The sequence below is a fragment of the Falco biarmicus genome, chromosome 9 (assembly GCF_023638135.1).
Source record: "Falco biarmicus isolate bFalBia1 chromosome 9, bFalBia1.pri, whole genome shotgun sequence".
In the NCBI taxonomy this organism is placed as follows: domain Eukaryota; kingdom Metazoa; phylum Chordata; class Aves; order Falconiformes; family Falconidae; genus Falco; species Falco biarmicus.
The window spans coordinates 3,502,501-3,524,266 of record NC_079296.1 but is presented as its reverse complement, the minus strand read 5'-3'; the positions used below and the strand labels follow the sequence as shown (position 1 = coordinate 3,524,266).

Below are 21,766 nucleotides of genomic sequence, written 5' to 3'. Positions count from 1 at the left end.
CCTTTGATTTGTCATTAGTCAGGAAAAGTTACCTTATGTACCCAGACACTTTCCACATGAGAGCGAATCAGCATCCCAACTATACAGAGCAGCAGCCATAGGGAAAGAGCTAGGGACATACCTCCCTGTCTTCAGTATAGGTTCCATATTGCTGGGTTGCCACAGCTAATAATAGTCAAAATGTCTAGTAGAGAATAGAAAGAAGGAAGATACTGAGAAAACACCTGTCAGCCTGCCTCCCACACAATTAACTAGTAACTTTGGTAGATTTCACAATAATTTCCCCCAAATATTAAGCTTCAGTGAAGACCTAGTTAGCAGATCACTGCCATCAGTATAAAGCTGCAAGTACAACACAACAAACATTTAGTATCTTCACCAGTCTAGTGCCAGCACAAATGCCACAGATGTTCATTTTAAATATATACATCAATCCAAAAATCTATTCCATGGCATTGCTGTATGCAACCCAATGAAATGAGAAGCTCTTGGTTTTTGCAACATCACCCCTGAAATTCTCCAGAGGGGTCATATTCAATAACATCTATACAGAAGCTCACATTCTGTCACATGCAACATGCAGTACTCGTAGGATGAGGACAAGTTCTTCTTGTTCTTACAATGGATTTTCTCAACTGAAAAGCAAACCAGACACGACTGAGACAGAGGTCTACAATTGCTCATAAAGGAAATTGTCCTCATTTGTGATTGCTCAAACGATTCTTCAGTCACCTAGCTGGCGATCCACACAGTTAACTCTAAGCTATCTTTACCTGGGCCATTGCTCTAATACTTCCAATTTCTCATAAACATGCAAAAAGCAGAAAGCAGAAGTCAGACCACTCTTTAAATTTGTTTAAAACAAGACAGGCCAGAATGTCAGAGGGAAATCTTTAATCCATAGTAGTTCTTAATGGAACTAATATATGGGTAGATACTGAAACTGATTTTACTTGCGTAATTTCTTGCAGCAAATGTGGATAGAAAATTACAGACTGTATTCATACCTGTCTGTGGGAGGTCGTCAAAAATTACTCTGATAGAGCCTCTTTTCCCATTTCATGCGAAATGCATTGTTCCCAATTTCCACTAACAGTCTTTATTATGACAAACTTCACAAAATCCTCAAAGAGAGAGGGTAAAGCTCATACATACAAACTTTTAGGATGTGGAGAGCATCAGTGACATTCTCTCAGTTACCAACAGATGCTTTGTTAATAAAACTTGCATATACAAATGTCCACGAAATGTCTTAACAAGATCAGTTGTGACAGCTAAGGATAACAGCTGCCATCATGCTATGTCATATCAAATTACTGCAAAGAGATATTTTTTTTTCTACACTTAACTCAAGAACATTGACTACAAACAAACACAGTTATCTACAGAGGAACTCAAAGTGCAAGATATTTTGCATCACTTCTGCAGAAGAGCAGTGACTTTGAGGACCAGATAGGAAAATAATTTTGAACAGCTGGAAATTATAATTGCAGTGTAACACAGCAAAGTCAAACACTGTTTCCTAGAGTCAGCCAAAAGCCAAACCACAGACCTACCTTAAGATACAGAAGCAGCTCTTGGCCCCAGAAGATAAGCGACAGAATCCAAACCTCTGTTTGCTGTCAATGTCTGTAAGCACAAATGTAAAGTTCTGCCCAACTTGGTTAACTGCATGGCTGAAAATAAAGAGTAAGAGGAAAAAATTAATGCTGAACTAACTCTGTGTCAGAAGTATCTAGTCTAAGTCATTGAACCTATAACATTTCCTCTTTCAGCAGAGTTCTTTTGAGAAATTAAGAGTACACACTCTCTTGAAACTTCAACATGCTAGTTGCTTGGTGAGGAAGGAGTGGGTTTTGGGTTTTTTTCTTCCCATGTCATAAGTGTGGGAAGACACTAAAAATGTGTTTATCTTTAAATGAAAATGGTTATGAGTACCAACCATCTTCAACGTAGTACACACTGTACAAGCTAAATCCAAGTTCTCTCATATGACCCAAAATATTTATTACTCTTCATTTACTAATTTGTTTACTCCAAGAGCAAGACAATGTTTAATAACATTCTAAGCTTCTTCAGCACTTGGATATTGACTTATAGAAGCTTTATTATCCATCTACCAATTTTGCATGTACGCCAGATAACCCATTCCAAAACGTTCAGCAACTGGAACCATGCCAGGTGACTCTCCTTTACTCTAGTGGCTAGGTAACCAGTTAAAAGAAAGACTAGCATGGTGTGCAAAAGAAGAAAAGATAAACCAGAATCAAAAGTACACTGTGCTAAAGCCAGCCATGACTACAAAAATAATTTTATAGGACTTTTATATGATCTTTCAAAATTATGAGTCGTTTCCTCATCCATTAGATCTTAACAGGTCTTCAAGAATACCTCAAGTGAACTAATAATGTTCTTAGATGTTGGCTCCCACCCACACCACAGTGAAAGGTACCACTATAGGAAAATTTGCCCAAATTGGAAAAACACAGTTGTGAAAAACAAAACAAAAAACCACAACCAACACCCATCACTACCAAAACAGAAACACAAACGCTACCCAAATAAAGAAATGAAAATAAATAAAAACCCAAACATTTAAAAATTCATGTCTTTAAAAATACTATAATTCACATCCATATTTTACCACTGATAGGTAACGTTCAAAACAGTAAAATAAGATCAAAATAAGATGCTTTACATTTAAAGCACGGCACTTTCTGAATGGTATTTATTAACAAAATGAAAGACATTCTTGAGATATTACAACATTAGTCTGAAGTTAATCAAATGCTTATGTACCACGATGGTAGATTCCACATAAACCAAGTCCAATTCACCTCTCTGTCTGTAGAGACTTAGTTTTACTGCTTAACAGAAATTTTGGCATTTAGTGGTGCATCTGGGACTAGTGTAATTATTAGAGGACTTTTCATCCAATTTCAGATCTATTTGAGACCTCATAATGATATGAGATGAACTCTTGTTTCAGGTTATGTTCTAGTTTATTTGAGGTTTACTGAGAACGGAGAAAACTGAGTAGCATTTACACGTGCATCTTTACAAGTCAGTCCTACCAACAGCAACAACAAAATCCATGACATTCAAGGTCATTTAGCTAACAGTCACAAGCCTTAAAAGCAAGCAAATATTCTCTTCTGCAATGCCGTACACAATGCAAAAGACAATTATGTGGGAGATTATACACTCAGTGCCTAGAGAAAAAAAAACTTTTAGGAAATAGAAGTTTGATCCAGATCAGAAAGATGTCACTGTCCAGCTTAGAAATAAGAATCCTTCAGTGGATTCCAAACAGGGAAGGAATACCATGCAGTGATGATGACGGAAAAGTGCTCCAAATTCACAGATGAACAAGACAACAGATATTTAAAAGCATTTCAGTAGTCTGAGAATCAGACAGTGTAAGTACTATCATCCTACTGAAATCTACACGTCAAGAGAGCAACCATTTCCACACACCATACTGAGCTGCTAGGGGACACCAAAAAAACCCTTACTGATGTTGCGTTTTATCTGTAAAGCTTGGGTGTAATGTTACTATGGTGATTTTAGTATGGTGTTTAAAAAGTGGATTATATACTTAATTTTAACAAAGTTGAGAGCAGAGCGTTTGTGAGAAAGAGCATTCTAGCTGACAACATTATGGAAGGGGCAGGAGGGGAAGGCAAAAAACATGCTTCATTTGAAGCAGGGAGAAGCTTGTTTGTTAAACAGTTGTGACAAGTTGGTAAGTTCCTCCAAATTAAACCTAAAGATTCTTGCATTTATGTGATCTGCAGAAACTAGATATATCTGGTATGTTGTCAGGTCTTCATGTGGAAGGATAAACTTCCCAACATAAAAAGTGTTTTTCTTAATCTTTACTTAAAAGTCATAGCTCTATTTTCAAATGGGAAGAAGGTCTGTTTAGAGCCTAATGGGGTGGAAGCACCATAATCTCATCTCTAAATGGACAGACAGAAGTTAGGGCTGGAGAGAAGGGAAGAGAGGAAGAGTGATTTCTTAAAAATCCTTGATCCTGCAACCCTAAGAGTAGAAAACTCACAATCCGCTGCCTAAAGGAAGGAGCAAACTAGACCCTGGTGATTTTTGACCACTAGCAACAATATATATAAAAAGAATCAATATAGAAAGAATTAAGAACCTGTGTCAATGAGTGCCAAAACCTTCAGCACATTCAGATATGCAGAAGATTTTTATTTGCCTCAAAATCTTACTGTCCTATCATCATCTGAAGCTGATCTGGCAGAGGCCAACAGTATTCACAACTTTTGCCATCTGCTTTATGAAACATGCAGCCTTAATGGAGACACATACATAGGTGAAGATTTACATCCTTTCTCAGCACTTGTTAAAGAAATACCACTGTTTAACATCAAAGTCAGCAAAGCAAGACTCAAGTACCATTGAGCCCACTTCTACCATTAAAAAGATTTGCAGTATTGTGCCAGCTTTTCAGTGGAATAACACTGAATATAGTTATATAAATTAAATTTCCCCAAGTAAAAGTCCTCACACAGAGTATATATAAACCGGGGACATGACTCTAGCAGGAGTTGAAAACTGAAGTTCTATGACTGGCAATGCTACTCTGGGCTTTGAGCTGGTGAAAAGAAAAGTAGCATCTACTCTTTAGCGACTTTGCATTTCTGATCATTTCTATCAGTATCTTTTCATTGTAATTCCTACTGATTGTTTTTCCACAGAACATGAAGAGATATCCTACACTGAGTATTATTCCAACAGAAGGTATTATCCCATGTTCTTAAGTCATTTCAACAATGAGCCAGTATCTTCACTGTTATACTAAGAACAGTAATTTTAAAGACCTCTCAACATTGCAGAGAGATTCTAATACTAAAACTGTCATGGTTAACAACAAGGCAATCTAGTTAATGGGGAATAGCACTTAAGTATTTGGAAGGCCTTTACTGAAACCACTTCAGTGTTTCTCTGTCTTTTTGTTCAGAATGAACAAAATATTAAAAAAAGTAACACCCTGAAGACTAAGAATTACAGTAACTGGAGATCTGATCCAACACACCACTTCTCAGGCACATACAGAGGGATAAAATCCCACTAGAGAGTGAGTCAACTCAAACATGACTGTAAGGACCTTTCTGACGTATAACTGAAGACAGATTTCTTCTAGAAGCAATTTTTCAACTCAAAGTAGAAAAATCGTTTACTGAGAAGACTGAGGGGAATATTCAAGCACTGTCTATAGTAATTTCATTATGGGGATACCTGCTCACTACTTTAAATAACTTTATTTAAAATACATATATATATACACACACACAGAGTAGCTGGTTAACGGTAAATAGGGAAAGAAAAAGACCAACTAGTGTAAATTCATTGCTTGTTGAGTTCCAGGAACAGCCTCTAGAAACAGGTATTCGATCACTTCTAATTTTGGAAGTAGCTAAAAGATGAAGAACATTTTGCACTTAAGATGCCCTGTATTCTTCTCTTTATCATGGTCACATTAATTTGCATCCAGTGATATAAGGCTGTTTACCTTCTTGCTCTAACTGGCAGGTGAATTCTCACACACAGTTCAAAGCTAATTTACATCACAGAGGACTACAAGTATTTATTTCTATCTATACCTGTGCACACACCTATTCGTGGCGGGGGGTGTGGGGGTGGTGGTGTGTGTGCGTATTTTTACATCAAGAAGAGAAGTAGCACACACATCTCTTTCAGCCACCATATCCTTCACTTGGGATGTCATCTACCTTCCAGAGTAATCAAAGTTCATTCTTTATTTTAAATTATTAAGTGTACTATGGGTTACAATCTCTGCTTTATGTTCAAAACTGTTGGCTTATGTCTTTTCAGTGACAGTCTGTGATACTCAAACAAGAGAATCCAGAAATGGGAATCACTTTTCATTATGTTCTCATTTGCACCCCATATGGGTTTTCAGCGTTCTTATCTTTCAGAATGTTATATTGCTGAGGAAAACAAAAAAAACCCAACAAACCAACAGCAAAACAAACAAAACCCCTAGGTACAATAAACCTACACATAGTGAACACAAATATTTCTAGCAGAAACACATACATGAGAAAAATACATATAAGTACTTATTTTGTAAGTACTGTTCCCTCCCTTTAGGAAAGGAAAAAGATAAACAGCAAAAAGTGCTTCCAAATTATAAGTATTTGTGGCTTTTAAAGGTCATCGAAGTCAACAAGTGCTGGTTAGTAGCTCATGTTGACAGCCCAGGATATTCAAATTCTCCTTTTATGTACAAATCAGATACAGCAGAGGCACTGGTAATAATAGCTGTCTCCAGCAGTGCCTCACCAATGGCTCTCAACCCTGATCTGCAGGAACCACCTGGAGGGTTGAAAGCACATACCGTCTGCATGATCCAGCCAAGCTTTCAGCTTCCTCCAACCCCAGATGACTACATCGAAGGACAAAGTGTAGCAGTGGTTTCAATATGTAGACTTCTGTCTCCAGAGAAGTGTGGTGAGATTTCATCTCCATTCACAGAAACCAGTGAAAAATATTTCAAGATATCTAAGAAATACAAGCTGGCCTATGGGGGGAGGTGGGGGGGTTTAAAAAAATTGAATAATGGCTCAAACAAGAAGTGGTATTAGATATGGATGTTGACTTATAAAGAAAATCAATTTGTACTGTAATTATCACTGATTTCACTGAAATGTGAAAAAGATTCCTAGCAGTTTAATCATAGTTAAGATCAATTTAATCATTCAAAAACCATTCAGTGTGTTAGCTGACCTAAGACAAGTGATTCTAACCAATTAAATGATGCTTGTAGATGATATGAGCAGTGTGCATCCTTTCAAAATTCCAATGCTTGTTCTTTTCATTAAACCATTGAAAATAATCCACAGTAAAAGCAAAATTAAAGAACTAAGAAAGTTCTGGAGTTTTCTAAATAAAAGAACTAAATATTTGCAGTTCCTGTCAAGTCCACTGTAACTTAACCATTTTTTTTCACTCAAAATTAGAGGCTACATTAAGTAGCCACCAAGTAAAGCACCAGCATTCCAGCAAGATCAAGAGACCTTTAAATGTAAAGCACTTAATTCATTGTTCTGTCCAAATTTTGGCAATTAAGAAATAAGATACATACACACAAAGCTTTGATACTAATATGCATATTTGATAATTACTACCCAGGCATTTTCACATCCAAGCATTACGTAGAAGTAAAACAAAACGCACTCTTACTGCTGCCACTGAACAGCTCAAACTTTTAAAACTTTTTTTTTTTTTTTTTTTTTGATGGTGCCCATAAAAACCCCAGGAAAAAGTGATTCTAAGACTATAATTTGCACTTGGGTGCTTTAAGTCACAGTCAAGCAGACAGAACATTCCGAATGGTATGGTTTTTATTTTCTACAGTGGTTTTATTGACAAGCTTATTTTCTTGTAAAGTTTGAAAAGCTAACACTACCTGTCCACATAGAAGGGGAAACAAAACTTGGTCAAAGTCTGTAGAACTTCCTGTGGAGAGAAAAAGAGATAATTTATACATCTATTGGGACCAATAAATCTAATATTAACCACATCACACAATTTCACAACTTTGCCCTGAAGAAATAAGAGACAGATGAAGAAATATGGGCTTTATCAATTACATGGCAGGAGTACCAGGCAGTCAATCATGTGAAATAATAAACATGATCAAACTTCATTAAAAATGAAAAATTAATCAAGATTCACACATGGGCAGGCAGCAGGAGCCATCCAGCAATTCTCCGAAGAGTAGGAGGAGGTTGGGTTGTTGAGTGTTAACACCTCTCTAGGGACAATCTCTACCCTGACCATATGGATCATAGTGAATAACACCAAACCACATGGGTTTGGCCTGGCAGGACCACTTCTGCTGGCACAGCTTTTGACTGTTACCTAGGAACAGAGGTCTGGGGGATTAGAGAATACTTCCTAACATCAGCAAGATAAGTAACAAAAGATAAAGCCAGTAGAGCTCATAGCAGGAATGTTTAACATTGCCTACTCCTATTAGAAAGAAAATCTGAGTGTTAAAAGACTCAGAGTATTAAAATTAATACACATCATTTAACCTACAAACCATTTTCTAGAAGTTGCAAAACACCACCGCAGAGAAACTTCTAAGCCTAGCCTTTGCATGATATAAAATAAAAAGCATGAACATGAAAACTGAAAACATGATCAGCAAATAAATTAATAATTTTCAACTTTATAACTTGAAACAAATACAGTCATTGAAGAGGCAAAGCCAGAAACATGTTAGTCCCAAAACAGTTGTATTCACAGACAGAAGTAATTCATTTACATTATATTGTTCTATAATATTTAAAATTTGAATTCTATAATCCACAATCCACCATAAAGCTATACCCAGTTTGCAGACCTTTAGTACCAGCCAATTCATTGTTCATTCTCCTTCACACTTAAATATTTCAGGACCTGAAACGTAAACTATGTTTCTGCTTTCGGCTGAAACAAGATAACCCTGACTAAATAACAAATCCTCTGGTAAATTCAACACTTTTCTGACCAATAGCAATAAATTACCATCAATAACTAAATTGATGCTTTTCACTTCATTTATTTCTAAAACCAATGCCATCATTCAACAAATAAACTACATCAATCTAATAACCTATTCAATGAAGCAGAAAACATATTGACTCCCTTGCAAGAACATGTTCCTCCTACATAATTCAAATAAGCACATCCCATTCTTAGCAATGGTTTCAGGCTCAACTGCTCATAGACTCTTCTTTGGAGGTTTCTTGACAACTAAAATGTGGCAAGGTCTTCAGATTTCAGGCAGAAACAGATACGGAAACTTTGACTTCTTGACAGTTTATTGATAGATTATTTAACAACCTCCTGTTTTTAAAGAACAAGAAAGGATCTATTGAAGAATGCCATGTAAAGCAAAGAAGCATCCTCCTTTCATTTGCAGCAGGAAACGGGAAGGAGCTATACAGGTTTCAGTGTAAACTCTGCAGAAATAGTATTTTGATACAAAATAATGCCTTGATAGTAAAGGCCTCATTAATGCGATTGAGTTCAGCCTTGTGCAGAATCTCGCTCACCTCCACAAGGATCGATTGTCTGCTGAACAGCTCCGATTGCTTGTGCACAAAAACTACATCTTGACAAATTTTAACTATTACACAGTTATTCTTTATCCACAACTGAAATCTTAATGTATAAAATGTTAAAAAATAATTAAAAAAACCCAGCAAAACCCACAGAACTTTAAAAGAATCAAAATTATTAATTGCAGGAGAGTAAGGTGCCTACATTTTTATTTGCCTTATCAGTACAAATTGTCCTCAAAATACTGACTGCACATCTATTTTTAGAAACAAAGCCATCTACCTGCTACATAGAATTCTGAAATAAAACAGTGTTAAAAGATAACAGGTCAGTGACCTCAAAATGGCAGAATATATTCTCTGCATTATTTTTATGATTTAAGTAATTACTGTAACTGCAAGTAAAAACATTCGCATAATAAAACACTTCAGCATCTCATCAGCACTGTGTTATTATAGGATAAGTGTACTACTCAGAACTTACTATACACTTGTTTCTTGGTATTTATAGTTTCCTAAACACAGAAAATTAAATTTTCTGTGGCAATAAATTGAATCTGTACCATTGTACGTTGCCTTGTCTTTCTTTAAAGAAAGATTTTTACAGTGGCATTATTATGTGGCTTTTATAATGTTACTGGACATAATTTGCCACTCATTATATACCAATACTTCTCTCTGCCTTGATTTACAACTAAAATATTTAGACTAGTACAGGTTAACCACAGATGTATATTTAAATTTTAACCATTAAAAAGAAAAATATATTATAAAATTCTGTATATGTTTTTAATTAACAAAACTGCTGATCTGCATATGAGAAATACTATTACTGGAGAACTATTTAATTTTTGCTCAAGTTGCAAGCTCATTACCATAAATGTAATGTTTTGGGGGGTTTTATCCTTTATATACTGCTCAGTTTGAAAAATTAGCAATGCCTACATAATATACAATTTCCTACCAGACCACTTTAGGTGGGTGGTTACTTACGGCCTAGTAAAAAAAAAAATCATCATTTCCTCACATTTCAAACAAAAACACTAAGAAAACAAACCTAGAATCACTCCATGTCAGCATCTTATAATTCTTTTTATGTTTTAGCCTGACATGACACACAGAGGTAGTATCAATAGCCTGTTTTCTTGTTTTATTCCCCTATGCCTATTTCCTTAAAGTAAAACCTACATTAATGCCTCTAAAAAAACAAACCCTAAAAAGAAGAAAAGGGGGGAGGAACCCAAAACAATCCAGGACACGCAGCTGATAAGCGTAAATTACCCAGTAGCTGAAACCAGTGTCTCCAGGGTATTACATGCCAGTTTTCTGGATCAATCCCCAAGTTTATATTTTCACAAATCTTTTTACATGCAGTTTGATTTTTAACATTTTAATGAGCAAAAAGTGCTTCTATAGCAGCCAGTCACCACCGTTAAAGTGCAGGGCATGAACTGTGTCCCTTGAGGGATTCAGCCCAGCCGTGTCACCAGTGGCTTTAGGACATACACCACCTGGTTCCTTGTCCCAAGGTTCCAACTCTTTTCATAATCAAAACACTGCTGACATTATAAACCCCACATGGGTTTTCTAAAATCCTTCCCAATCAATAAAGCCAGTACATAACTTATCGGAGACAACACAGAGCTCATTGATTAAGTTTGGTTTCAGTAGCAAAGTTTTCAAAATAAATGAGGCAAGAATAGAGTGTTCAGCCCTTTTGTGTCACATAGCAATTTATGAAGGTGAGGCAGTCTCTTAAAAGGATTTCCTACACACACACGCGAGAGACACACTTGAAAAGTGTATGGAAAGCAAGGTTGTAAAATACACACAATACACACTTGGCTTATGTCCCAAATTATCTATATACTGAGATGAAACAGTAAAGAAATCTCCACATTGCTGAAAAATTTTGCATGCCCACTTGTGAATTTAATATGCAAGCTGTATCCTAATTCATTTTTTATTTTCATTTTTAAACCTTTCACTGTGTGCTCCCACTTCCAAGTCAAGAGAACAACTTCACAGACTCTTAAACATACAGGATTGCTTTATTTCTCTTGTTCGAATGAACATCAATAACAAATGAATAACAAATATCCCATGCTGCAGCTACAATTAAACAAAACTGCACTGATAAAATGATATGCAAATTGTTCATCTAATGCAAGAACAGCAGACTGTTGCGAACAGTCTTAGAAAGATACACAATACAACAGACTTCAAAGCGGAACAAGAAGTGTAAGTAGAAGTTGGAGAGACAAGAAATTAAAATACAGGCAGAGTTCTGTGAAAAATGACAAACAATTAAGGCAAGACACACAAATATTAATCTGAGTCAGAGAAGGGGAACAATACACCACAAAAGCCAACAGGTTGGGGACCTGTATTTGGAAGCCTATTGGGAAACCTGAGGGAAAAATCAGATGAGGTTTAAAAGACTACCCAGAGTACAAACAAGACCTTTAGCTGTGGATCATGGGGAAAAAACACCACAAAAAACCAAGAACTCCACAGCCATATTTCAGAAAGTACATACATTTTTACAGGAGGACAATTCAAATATTACAAGAGAATGGAGCATTGCAAATGAGATGTTTTCCATGGAGAGAAGAGATGACTCAGTGATGAAAAAGATGAATGCTGTTTTATTTCCTTGACCTTAAACCAGAAATTAAGTACAGGCGACGTTACTGTAAGTGAAACACTAAACAGAGAGGGTGGAAATACAAATAGTTTTCATCTTATCCAGCTTGAAATACCATCTGAATCCATGAAACAAACATGAAACCCATCCACTTCACATGGAGGGACACGAAGAACACATCCACAGACTGATAAAGGAAGGAGAAGAAAATGGAGAGCAACAATGGTTAAGAACAATGACAGCCAGCCTTATGGGATCAAGGAAAGTGAGGATAGGTAACATGATCCCAATTTGATCAGCAAGCAAGTATAGACAATTTTATTTGTGCTTAGAAACAACATCAAATTTAAACATTACAAAAAAGTTAACATAGCATAAAAAAAGAGTGCTAAGACATCAACTGAAGCAAAATATTATCCAATCATTTTGAAATTTGGGTTGTACATTACCTTACAGCCACAAAAGTGTAAACTGCTCTTATATTTAATTCATCTATTTGAATTATTTTAAGCTAACAATTAATAAAATCTTCCACTGCTATGGAACAACAGGTTTAAGAATTAAAAAAAGAATTGTCAGTGCACCCAAATTACCAACTTGAATCTGACAACAACTCTGTTTAAAACTGAAAGGGTGGTGAAAGAAAAGTACAGAACAATCTAGAACACCATAAATTCCGTTAGCTATGCAGGGCTGGTCTGACATTTTCCTAGGAAAGGGAAAATCTTTCTGCACAATAATGAGCACCTCAGAAACAAGTTTTGGTAACTACTTAAAACATTTTACAAAGGAACTACTTACAATGGACAGAAAAATGTCATGTTTCAAAATTTTATTTAAAGAATATAAATGTCAAAGCAATGCCAGCACAAAAAATTCAACCACTAACTTACTTGAATACAGCTCTGAGTAACAAACAGGGATCAGTAAATCTTGTGTGTTGAAAATTTAAAATTTAATTTGCATTTATTATTAGTATCAGTTTATATTATCTTACAGCAAATTTTCCTGAAGTTATTATTACAGATTATTCTCATGAATTAACAAGTGCCATGTAATTATGTAGTTAAAAAATCAGGAGAAGGATTTCAATTCAAGCAGTTTATAAAGCCTAATTCTCAAATTAAAAAGACAGTATCCTGCATGCAGAGGCCTGGGTTCCACAACCACAACAAAAAGCTGAGAATTTGCAACATGACAGAGCAGAGAAAGCAAAGAACAATAACACCAAGATTTCTCCAGATTTTAAAGATTTTTCTAGTTTTTAAAAACATGATATAACACATATTTTTTCAAAAATCATTGATAATTTAAAATATTTATGTCAAATTCCATCTTGCATCTATTTTATCGTCAAGTCTTTTTAGATCTTACAGCAGTACTGAACATTATACTGATTTTTATAATGGTCAAAATATTTTAAGAATTTGTTTTAATCAGTTCTTCAAAAGAATGTTCTATTCTACCCCAAAAAATCAGAAGCATAATTTGCTAATAGCATTGAATTACCTTAATATAGTTTTATCTCTACTTTCTTTAATTCTACTAGTATTCCAAATCCAACATTTTAGCAGTAGTCCATCCATTTGCTAGTGTTTTAAAAATCCATTAGCTCTTTTTAAGCAATTATAAAGCTTGAATTGGGGGAGGGTTTTTCTTCTACAAAAAGTCACTTTTTCCTGTGTGAAGGTCAGAAGGGGAACAGTACCCAGTATGAAATAACATCACTTCACTGAAGGTAACCAATTGCTTTCAGGAAAATGCTATTTTTTAAAAACAAACAAAAACCCCAATGCATATATACATAATCCTGGTAACAGGAACAGCATGAGATAAATAACATTTCCTAAGCATATTGAGGCCTGCTACCATTTAAATATTTTAAACGTACAAAATATGTGCACAGATGGGCAACTTTTCTACTTGCATTACTAAAAACATATTTCAAGATAAAGCTCAAAATCCCTGAATTTTTTAAACCTAATTGTGACTCTGTTTCTTAGAATTCACACCCCAAGGCCAAAGCTTTCCTGCCACCAGTCCTTCAAATCTGATTTGGACATTACACGGGAGGAGGCTCCAAGCCTCCCTGAGGTCTCACTCCTTTTACAACATACGCAAAAACAGTAGATAATGGGCCTATGCTGAATTCACTGCTCTGCACAGCTCCTCCTGGGACACAGGCCTAGCAGATGTGATAAAAACTGTGTCAGAGAAGTAGCTCTAGTTTTTGCCTTAATGACAACTTCAACCTCTCAACTAATAGAACAAAAGAACAGGAACGACTATTACTCTTTTTTTCAGTAGAAAAAAATCTGAAAGTAAAGCTGAACTAAATATTTAAGCGTTTTTCAAATGATCTCCATAACAAATGTCCTTAAAACCCCTGCAATAAAATTAAAATTTAGGTTTATTCTAAGATAAATGGATTTTAGCTAACATGCTAATTTTTATTTTTTTTTAATATACAGCTACTGTTGTAGGAATAATAAAACTGAGTAACTTCAGCCTGAAATCACAAAGAATTGAAAAAATTGTGCAAAGGGGCAGAAAAAAGTTAGGTCCAATTATGTGCATAAACATTGATCAATTGGTAAACATACGTGTCAATATCAGAAAGCTAGAATACTAATTGAATTAAATGTATTTTAAACATTTAGTGACTGAAAATGAGGAGTATTTTCACTTCCACATTTAGGAAAAATTAGGCGAGAACTACTAGCTGTAAAAAGCTAATCACATACTTCTCACACCATAAGTCACTTGCACAGGTATACTGCATCGAAGACAAAGCTTTAAATATATACTTCGGTTAACATTTGTTAAATATTATAATTCTGGCTAAAGATGACTGGCCCTTTTAGACATCTCAAATGCTGTATTCAGCTACAACTGCATACCCACTTAATCAGCAATCATTGTTCTCTGAGGCAGGACTTTGTTGTCAAGACAAGCACTGAAACCTTTAAAAAATTTCAGAACTGGCATAAGAAAAAAGTGATCTTTGTCAAACAAGGACAAATTTATGCAAATCTTTTATAAACATTCACAAACATTTATTTAGCTTTTGAAATGTTGGCCTCATTTGAGAGCATGAAAATGAGGGGGAAGTAGGAAGATGCAAAGGACAGCTTAGAGGCTGGCACACTACATAAATATTCAGAAGGAAGATTATAGGATTCATGTTAGGCTGTCTTAGGTTTCTCCAAAGTCCACATAGAATACCAAAGAACAAAACTAACGAGAAGTAGAGCAGATGTTAGACAATGCAGCAGCCCTCTTTTCCACACTCACTTGGCTATACTTCGATGCTTTCATTTTTTCTTTCAATATGGTTAGGTCATTCAAGGATTCTCCTATAGACTCTGTATTGTGGCTACAGAGCTATAAGCTGGACCTCTGTCAGCTTTCCAAAAGTTTCCAATGAAAAGGCATTATGCAAATTCTACCTCTCTTACTCTCTTTCAGGAAAAAAAGCCTCCAGTATGCAGTCATCTGAGTATTGGAAGTCCCAGCCTTCATTTCTGTATGGTTGTGTTTGCCTTAGGGCCATGCTGCTTGTTTTGACAGTGGATCCCCCTAGATAGTTGGGATTAGTCGAGCTTGTTTAGATAAACTTGAAATCAAGGCCTTCTCTAGGTAGACAGCTAGATGTAGCTACTGAGTTTCCAGCTGCCTCCTTCTTTCATCCCAAAACAACTGCAGATTCACAGTAGAGATCACAGCCACAGGCTATGTCACATACATAAGTACAAAATTAAAGGCTGCTAAAAGAAGCCTTTGTAAGTCTTAGTGCTAAAATAAGGAATCTGTACTGCATAGTTTAAACAAATTATTCAAGAAGCACCAATAAAGGTCTGCAACGGATAGTTAACAAGACATGTTCACAAAAGAAATACCCTGTTTACATAAATGGGCAAGATCATGCTTTGTTAAGCACTTCTGCAGCATCCACTGACCAACCTTTTTAAAAACACATGCAAGTAAATAAACTAGTATCTGCTAGAATATCTGAAAGTGAGCTCTGTTTATCAAATACAAACTTTATGATCATAGAAAACTATTACAACGGCACCATTCCAATTAGATTTTCAGTCGTGTTCACAAGATTGGGCCAGATTTGATCTTTACTATAATCAGGTAATGCAAATCGTAAGAATCCATTCACACAAATAGAATACATTAAAAGAGAAGGGCCAGAGCTCCAAACCTAAATTAAAACCTAAAATCAAACCCCACCCATGTAACTATGTTACACCTTTATAAATCTGTATTGTAGTTCAGCCCTAACAGAAGAGTCATTTTTCAGGGGGTAGGGGGGAAAAAAAACCAAACAGTTTTGGCTTTTGAAGATTGTAATCTCTTCTAGCTCTGTGCAAATTTTCATATACAGTTCTGCAGCATCCAGGCACAACAGACGGGAAACTAAATTAAAGGCAAAATTAATCACTAGGATGTTATAAATGACCAGTCAGGAAAAAAAAATCACCACTAAAGAACAAAAAATTTAGTTCAATGAATAGTAAATATCATTAAAAATCAACTCCCGTCCTTTGCTCAAGAAAAAGGATATGAAGAAATGTTGGAAATAGTTTGGTTAAAGACAACAGCAGAATTTTGTAGTTAAGAAGCCAAGGTAAGAATTTGCAATCATCAACTTCTCTGCCTTTGTGCAAAAGACTTGAACATCACTTTTCTGCCATTTCCGTATTACAGAATTTCTACCTTCACTGTAAAATCAAGTCATTTCACTGACAAGATCTTTTCTATAAATTCAAAGCATTAAGAAATGTGAAAGAATAACATTAGACTCCAATTTCTTCCTGCACTGGTTACCAAAGAGAATATTAGAGCGTATACTGAACTCAGTCATTCTATATCATAAATTCTCCGTTAGTGACATCCTTAGCAGGAAATAAGCTACAGACTGGGAATCCTAACCGACAACTGAGCAAAACACGTAATTCCTGAGAAACAATGAGAAAAACAGTTTCATCATGCTATTGTACTTAAAAGAAAACAGAAGAACACTTAGAATTGTTACCTAAAACTTAAATATGACTGCTAAGACAAATACCATGGATATACCTAGCACAATGTTTTCAAATGCCAGGAACTGATCTAATTCCTGGATTTGTCTTCTCACAAAAGTCTTCTAATTGCTATGACCAAGATCCTCCTTACTGCTGGAAAGAAGAACACGTCACTGTGGAAGAGTTTTAAAGCTAGTCACTAATGAAGTTACTTAACAACTCCATTACACAGGTATTACCTACTTTTCACAGCTGAGGAAACACCACAAAACTAAACAACTATCCCAAAGGGGGCAACAGCTGACCAATTTTTTAAAATTCAGGAGTACTTTCTCAGGCTTGCATTCCCATCACACTGATTTGAGAATTCTCTGAAGGAGAAAGAAAGAGAAAATTATGATACATGATGAGGACACTAGTGCCCCCAGGGAAAGAACTTTTCTAACATTAAGCATTGCAGAGATGAGATGGAGTCTGTGATCACCTTAGATAACTGAGGGTCTTAAGAGGATACAGCTTTTCAAAATTTATCAGTATTTTCACAACTTTTAGATTTCCAAATACAAGAATATGCTAGAGAGAATAGTGATCAAAAACCTGAAAGCTATAAAAACATTCATTAGCCATAGATTAGCAATTTTTACCTGAAGTAAAGACAGGTGACTAACATGTACAAAGATGTCTGAACTTGGAAACTTAAGTTTTCCAACTTTTCTCTGTAATATGCTACCAGTTCTAAGCTGCAGCCCAGAGATGTGAAAATTGAGTATGTGAGTATCAATTAATACCATCTATCAATCACCAACAAATCCTTTCTTTCAAACTACCTTCCAATCATTCCTTTAAAAAATAAATTTAAAACAGAACAAAGCATAATGTACGCAACATAATTTGGGAAATTCAATTAAGGCATCATGCCATATAAATGCTCTGCACTATACATTTATGAAGTTATTCAGGATCAATAGCAAACATGTCAACATAGATCTCATGATGGCTATGAGAAAATGCAGAACCAGGAAATTAAAATATGTAAAAATCTCAAAATTCCAGTTATACACACTCTTATAGACTGGTTTTCTTTCACAGCTAAGGTAGTAAAGTATTAAAAAATATATACCTTCCAGAACATGAGTTCTACTATTTTGCTATGTTATAGTAAATTGGAATTCAGTACACCTGTCATTTATTACTCATACTTTTACTGGCATTCCTACACATCTCTTCTGTGTTGTGCATTCTGCAGAGCACTCCACTCCTACACCCTCTGATCTACAGAGGGCACGGTGTTTTGATAACCATGCAGATGGCTACAGCTGAATACTTGTTATTACTGAAGTAACAAATCACCATCTGACTTCACTGACAAATAACATTTTAATATAAAATTCCTTGTCCTACGAAGAATGGACAGATTATGTGATCTTACAGTTCATCACTCACGGGTGTGAAGTGTGGAACAAATAAAAGGTCATGCCTACTTTCTGTGAGCATCATAGCAGTCACATAGTCACATAGCAGGACTGTCTGGCTAGTAAAACCAAAAAGAAGTTGTATTTCCATCCACACTGCCCCAAACTCTAGCAGGTCCTTTTGTTGTCAAGAGTAAATCATAGAAATCTCCCACCACTTAGAAATGAACACAAAGGGACAGCCATCTTCTAGAACTCCCCATGGTACCCTTGACATGCATCAGCACCTGGCTACAAGAACTCAAGATGATCAATTTAAATAACAACACACAAGCTGTTTTGTCTGGTTTGACACTCTTTTACATGCCACAGGATGCTCTGCAAATAAAAAAAATACACTTATTTCCCACTTGCTTTTTGTCTTTACAGCACTTTCAGTGAAGCTTTAGCTTCTTTATGACATTTTTTAATGCATTTATACACTGGGGTATGTGCAGACAAGTTACAAGAGCAAGAATCCAGAGAACCGTTTCCTCCTCCACATGCTCAGGAAACTTTGAACCATTAATGACTACTTTAGGAGCTACAAAACAAATGTTCTCCTAAGTTTGTTAAAATAGTACAGCTACATTAAAGAAGCAATAGAAGACACATTAAGTGGGGGAAAAAGCTGTAAGACAGAGTATTATCGATGCTCGTTTAGTAGCATGGTCTCAAAAATAGTCTTAGTCATCAGCAATTCAGATTTTTAAGTGATCCCACTAAACTCTTGATTTAAAAGCGATCTCTAATCAACTGTGAAATTGCTTAAATACTTTATGACTGTTAATATAAAGACAGGGCATATCAGAGACTGGTTTCTAACTTTAACCTTGACAACACCACTTACCTGCTCATACTTATTTTAACATGTTTTAGAAGAAGTTCTACTGTTTCAAAGGACAGTACTACCCAGTATTCCTGTATGTGCAAACATCAACATCAGCAGCCATAGCAAGGAAGACCGTTACACAAATTGAGATGCATTAACAAGTTTAATATGCTTATACCCACCGTATCGTTAAGTGCTTGAATTTTATTTTTAAACAAAACAAAGATACTTCCTACATATTACAAGTTTTTAAACAATATTTTTGAAATTGTTTATGAATTGAGCTATAGCACCAGTATAAACTGAATGGTTCAGGAGACTGAAACAAGAGAACTTTCTAAAGTATTTTTATAATGGCTGGCCTAACAAACCCACGTAGAATATCACCGCATAAGCATCTCCCATTTTAAAGAAACCATCTTTACTTGAAGTGAATATCTTATAGGTTTATCAATAAATCCAAACATAAGTGATAATGATTACTCACTTTAGGTCTGATCCCACAACCTTTACTCACACAAGTAATCCCACAGGATTTTAATATGACTACCTCAACGAATAAGTGTTGGCAGGACAGGTTTTCAATTATTCATATATTCACAGATTTTTAAGGCCAGAAGGGACCATTATGATCATCTTAGTCTGACCTCTTGTATAACAAAGGCCACACAATTGTATCCAGTAATATCTGCACTCTTTTGAATAATCTGTGGTGAAATCAAATTGTGTTTATTGAACTTCCAATATTGATTCCAAATTTACATGAAAGAAAACTGAAAATGTTTAGAAAGTGGCTTGAACTGCATTTCCGCACACTTGAACCCAATTATTCCTCTATTTTTATTCAGAATTTTTCTAACTTCTGGACAGTGGCTTTCAACATGGCTTTCATGCAGAGACTTCAGAGTCCAACACTAGATCAGGTACTCTCAAGCCAAAACCAAGTCATCTCCTGGGCTCCTTCCAATGATTAATTACTTGACAGTTAATTAGTATTTGTTTTGTGCACTTTTACCATTCCTCCCTGCACCATGATTTCTGAAATACAGATATCATAACTGGAAAAACATTCAACTAATGGCATCAATGATGCAACGAACAGGGAAAACAGCATTTCCATCTCAGCTCTCTCACAGAGGAACAAATGGAATAGCTACTTAAGATTATTAGTTTAAGGGGGGAAAAAAAGTTTTTGACTATGTAGCATGCCTTAAGATTTCAGGGCTAACTTTTTTCAGGGATACTTAAAGACTGACTGACTTTTACTATTTTGCTCTGCACAAATCCACTGCAATGATTTTTTCAGCCAGCCATCACAAAATAACAAAAAAACTAGAATGCTATGATGCTATGTGAAATTCTGTGCAGATCTGAAGGATTACTAAAACTAGCTATTCTATTATGATGTTAAACATACCACGGCTGAATTCTCTCATCACAGAAATACTTTACTATAATCCTTAGATTTACTAACTTCAATTCTAAAATGGAACTTGGATGAACAGATTATGTCAAAGGTTCTGTTAAAACACAAATCATCTTCACCATGTATTTCTAAAGGTTTGCAATTCTATCTAGCACAAATGCCTTGTAACACACTTCAAACAAGGGTAGTATACCCTACTACATACACGAAGACATTAGATTTGAAGAGGTTCTGCATTTTTTATATTAATTAAATTATAGTAGAGAAACACATAAAAGACATAAATAGAAATACATAAGAAAAACTGACCTCTCACCTACTTGGTCTAAAGAAAAGCTACTGAAAAAACAACTTGTAACATACCACCAGGATGACAGAGTAAGACACAGCAAATGAGGAATATATATCTTCTTTGCTTTCCTATACTAAAGGACATCTGGTCTAGAAAACCACTCTAAAATACTCAGTTCTGTAGTCAAAGCCAATGGTTTAGTCCTGTCCACCATCTCTCAGGACTTGAAGCAAAGAACCCAGCTTTGTCCTCATAGGGAAAGTCACCTCCAGAATGCTTTGGTGGAACAGCAGCTGTGCCATCTGCACATAAGGTACAAGGTAATCTCCCCACACATTACACAGGCTGCTCGCCTACCCCACACAAAGGTTCCCATTCATGCTGCTATTTCACTGCTACCTAGTCAATAGGGGTCACTGTACAAGAAAATGTTTATTACTATCCTACATTAAGTTTTATTAGGCTTTCACTTAAAAAGACTCCCTGTATGAATGCAGTATGATAACTCTATACAAACTGAGAGTATCAAATGCTTCAGAAGTGAGTATCCAATACTTCATATATTTACTATTTACACTGCCTTGGGTTTACTACAATGTGGCTTTCAGAACGCTATGACCACTTTTCTAGGTTTTCTAAATGACTTATTACTCAACCTTTCCAATCCAACTTCTTCATCTATTTTTGAAAGGATAGCTATTAAATTACTCTTAGGAAAGGTTTTATCATGCACTCTATGCAACCTGTAAGGCAAAAACTTTATACTAAGAATATCACATGCAATTCAGAAACACCAAAATGGATTACAGTCATCCCTGTTCAAGCAACTAAGTCTTCTTAAAGCACACAGACTTTGCAAGATAGGGGGGTGTATGCTCCATTTATGGCCAGCACTGTGTAAATACTCTCCAATCACACAACTCTTACAATGACACAAAGAAAGGGTGCTTTTTATTTTTCCCTGTGTGCAATGTTTCTACAACG

General features: G+C 35.6%; 1 protein-coding gene across 4 annotated transcripts in view; it reads right to left on the bottom strand.

The window, feature by feature from the left end:
* Positions 1 to 21,766, bottom strand: part of DENND1A (DENN domain containing 1A) — a 216,679-nt gene that overhangs the window by 154,616 nt on the left and 40,297 nt on the right. For all 4 annotated transcript variants that reach the window (XM_056352995.1, XM_056352992.1, XM_056352996.1 and 1 more), the window contains exons 4-5: positions 7,460 to 7,509; positions 1,557 to 1,676 (exon numbers count right to left, since the gene is read on the bottom strand). In XM_056352995.1, coding sequence (XP_056208970.1) covers positions 1,557 to 1,676; positions 7,460 to 7,509 — 170 coding nt within the window. The remainder of the gene's footprint in view (positions 1 to 1,556; positions 1,677 to 7,459; positions 7,510 to 21,766) is intronic.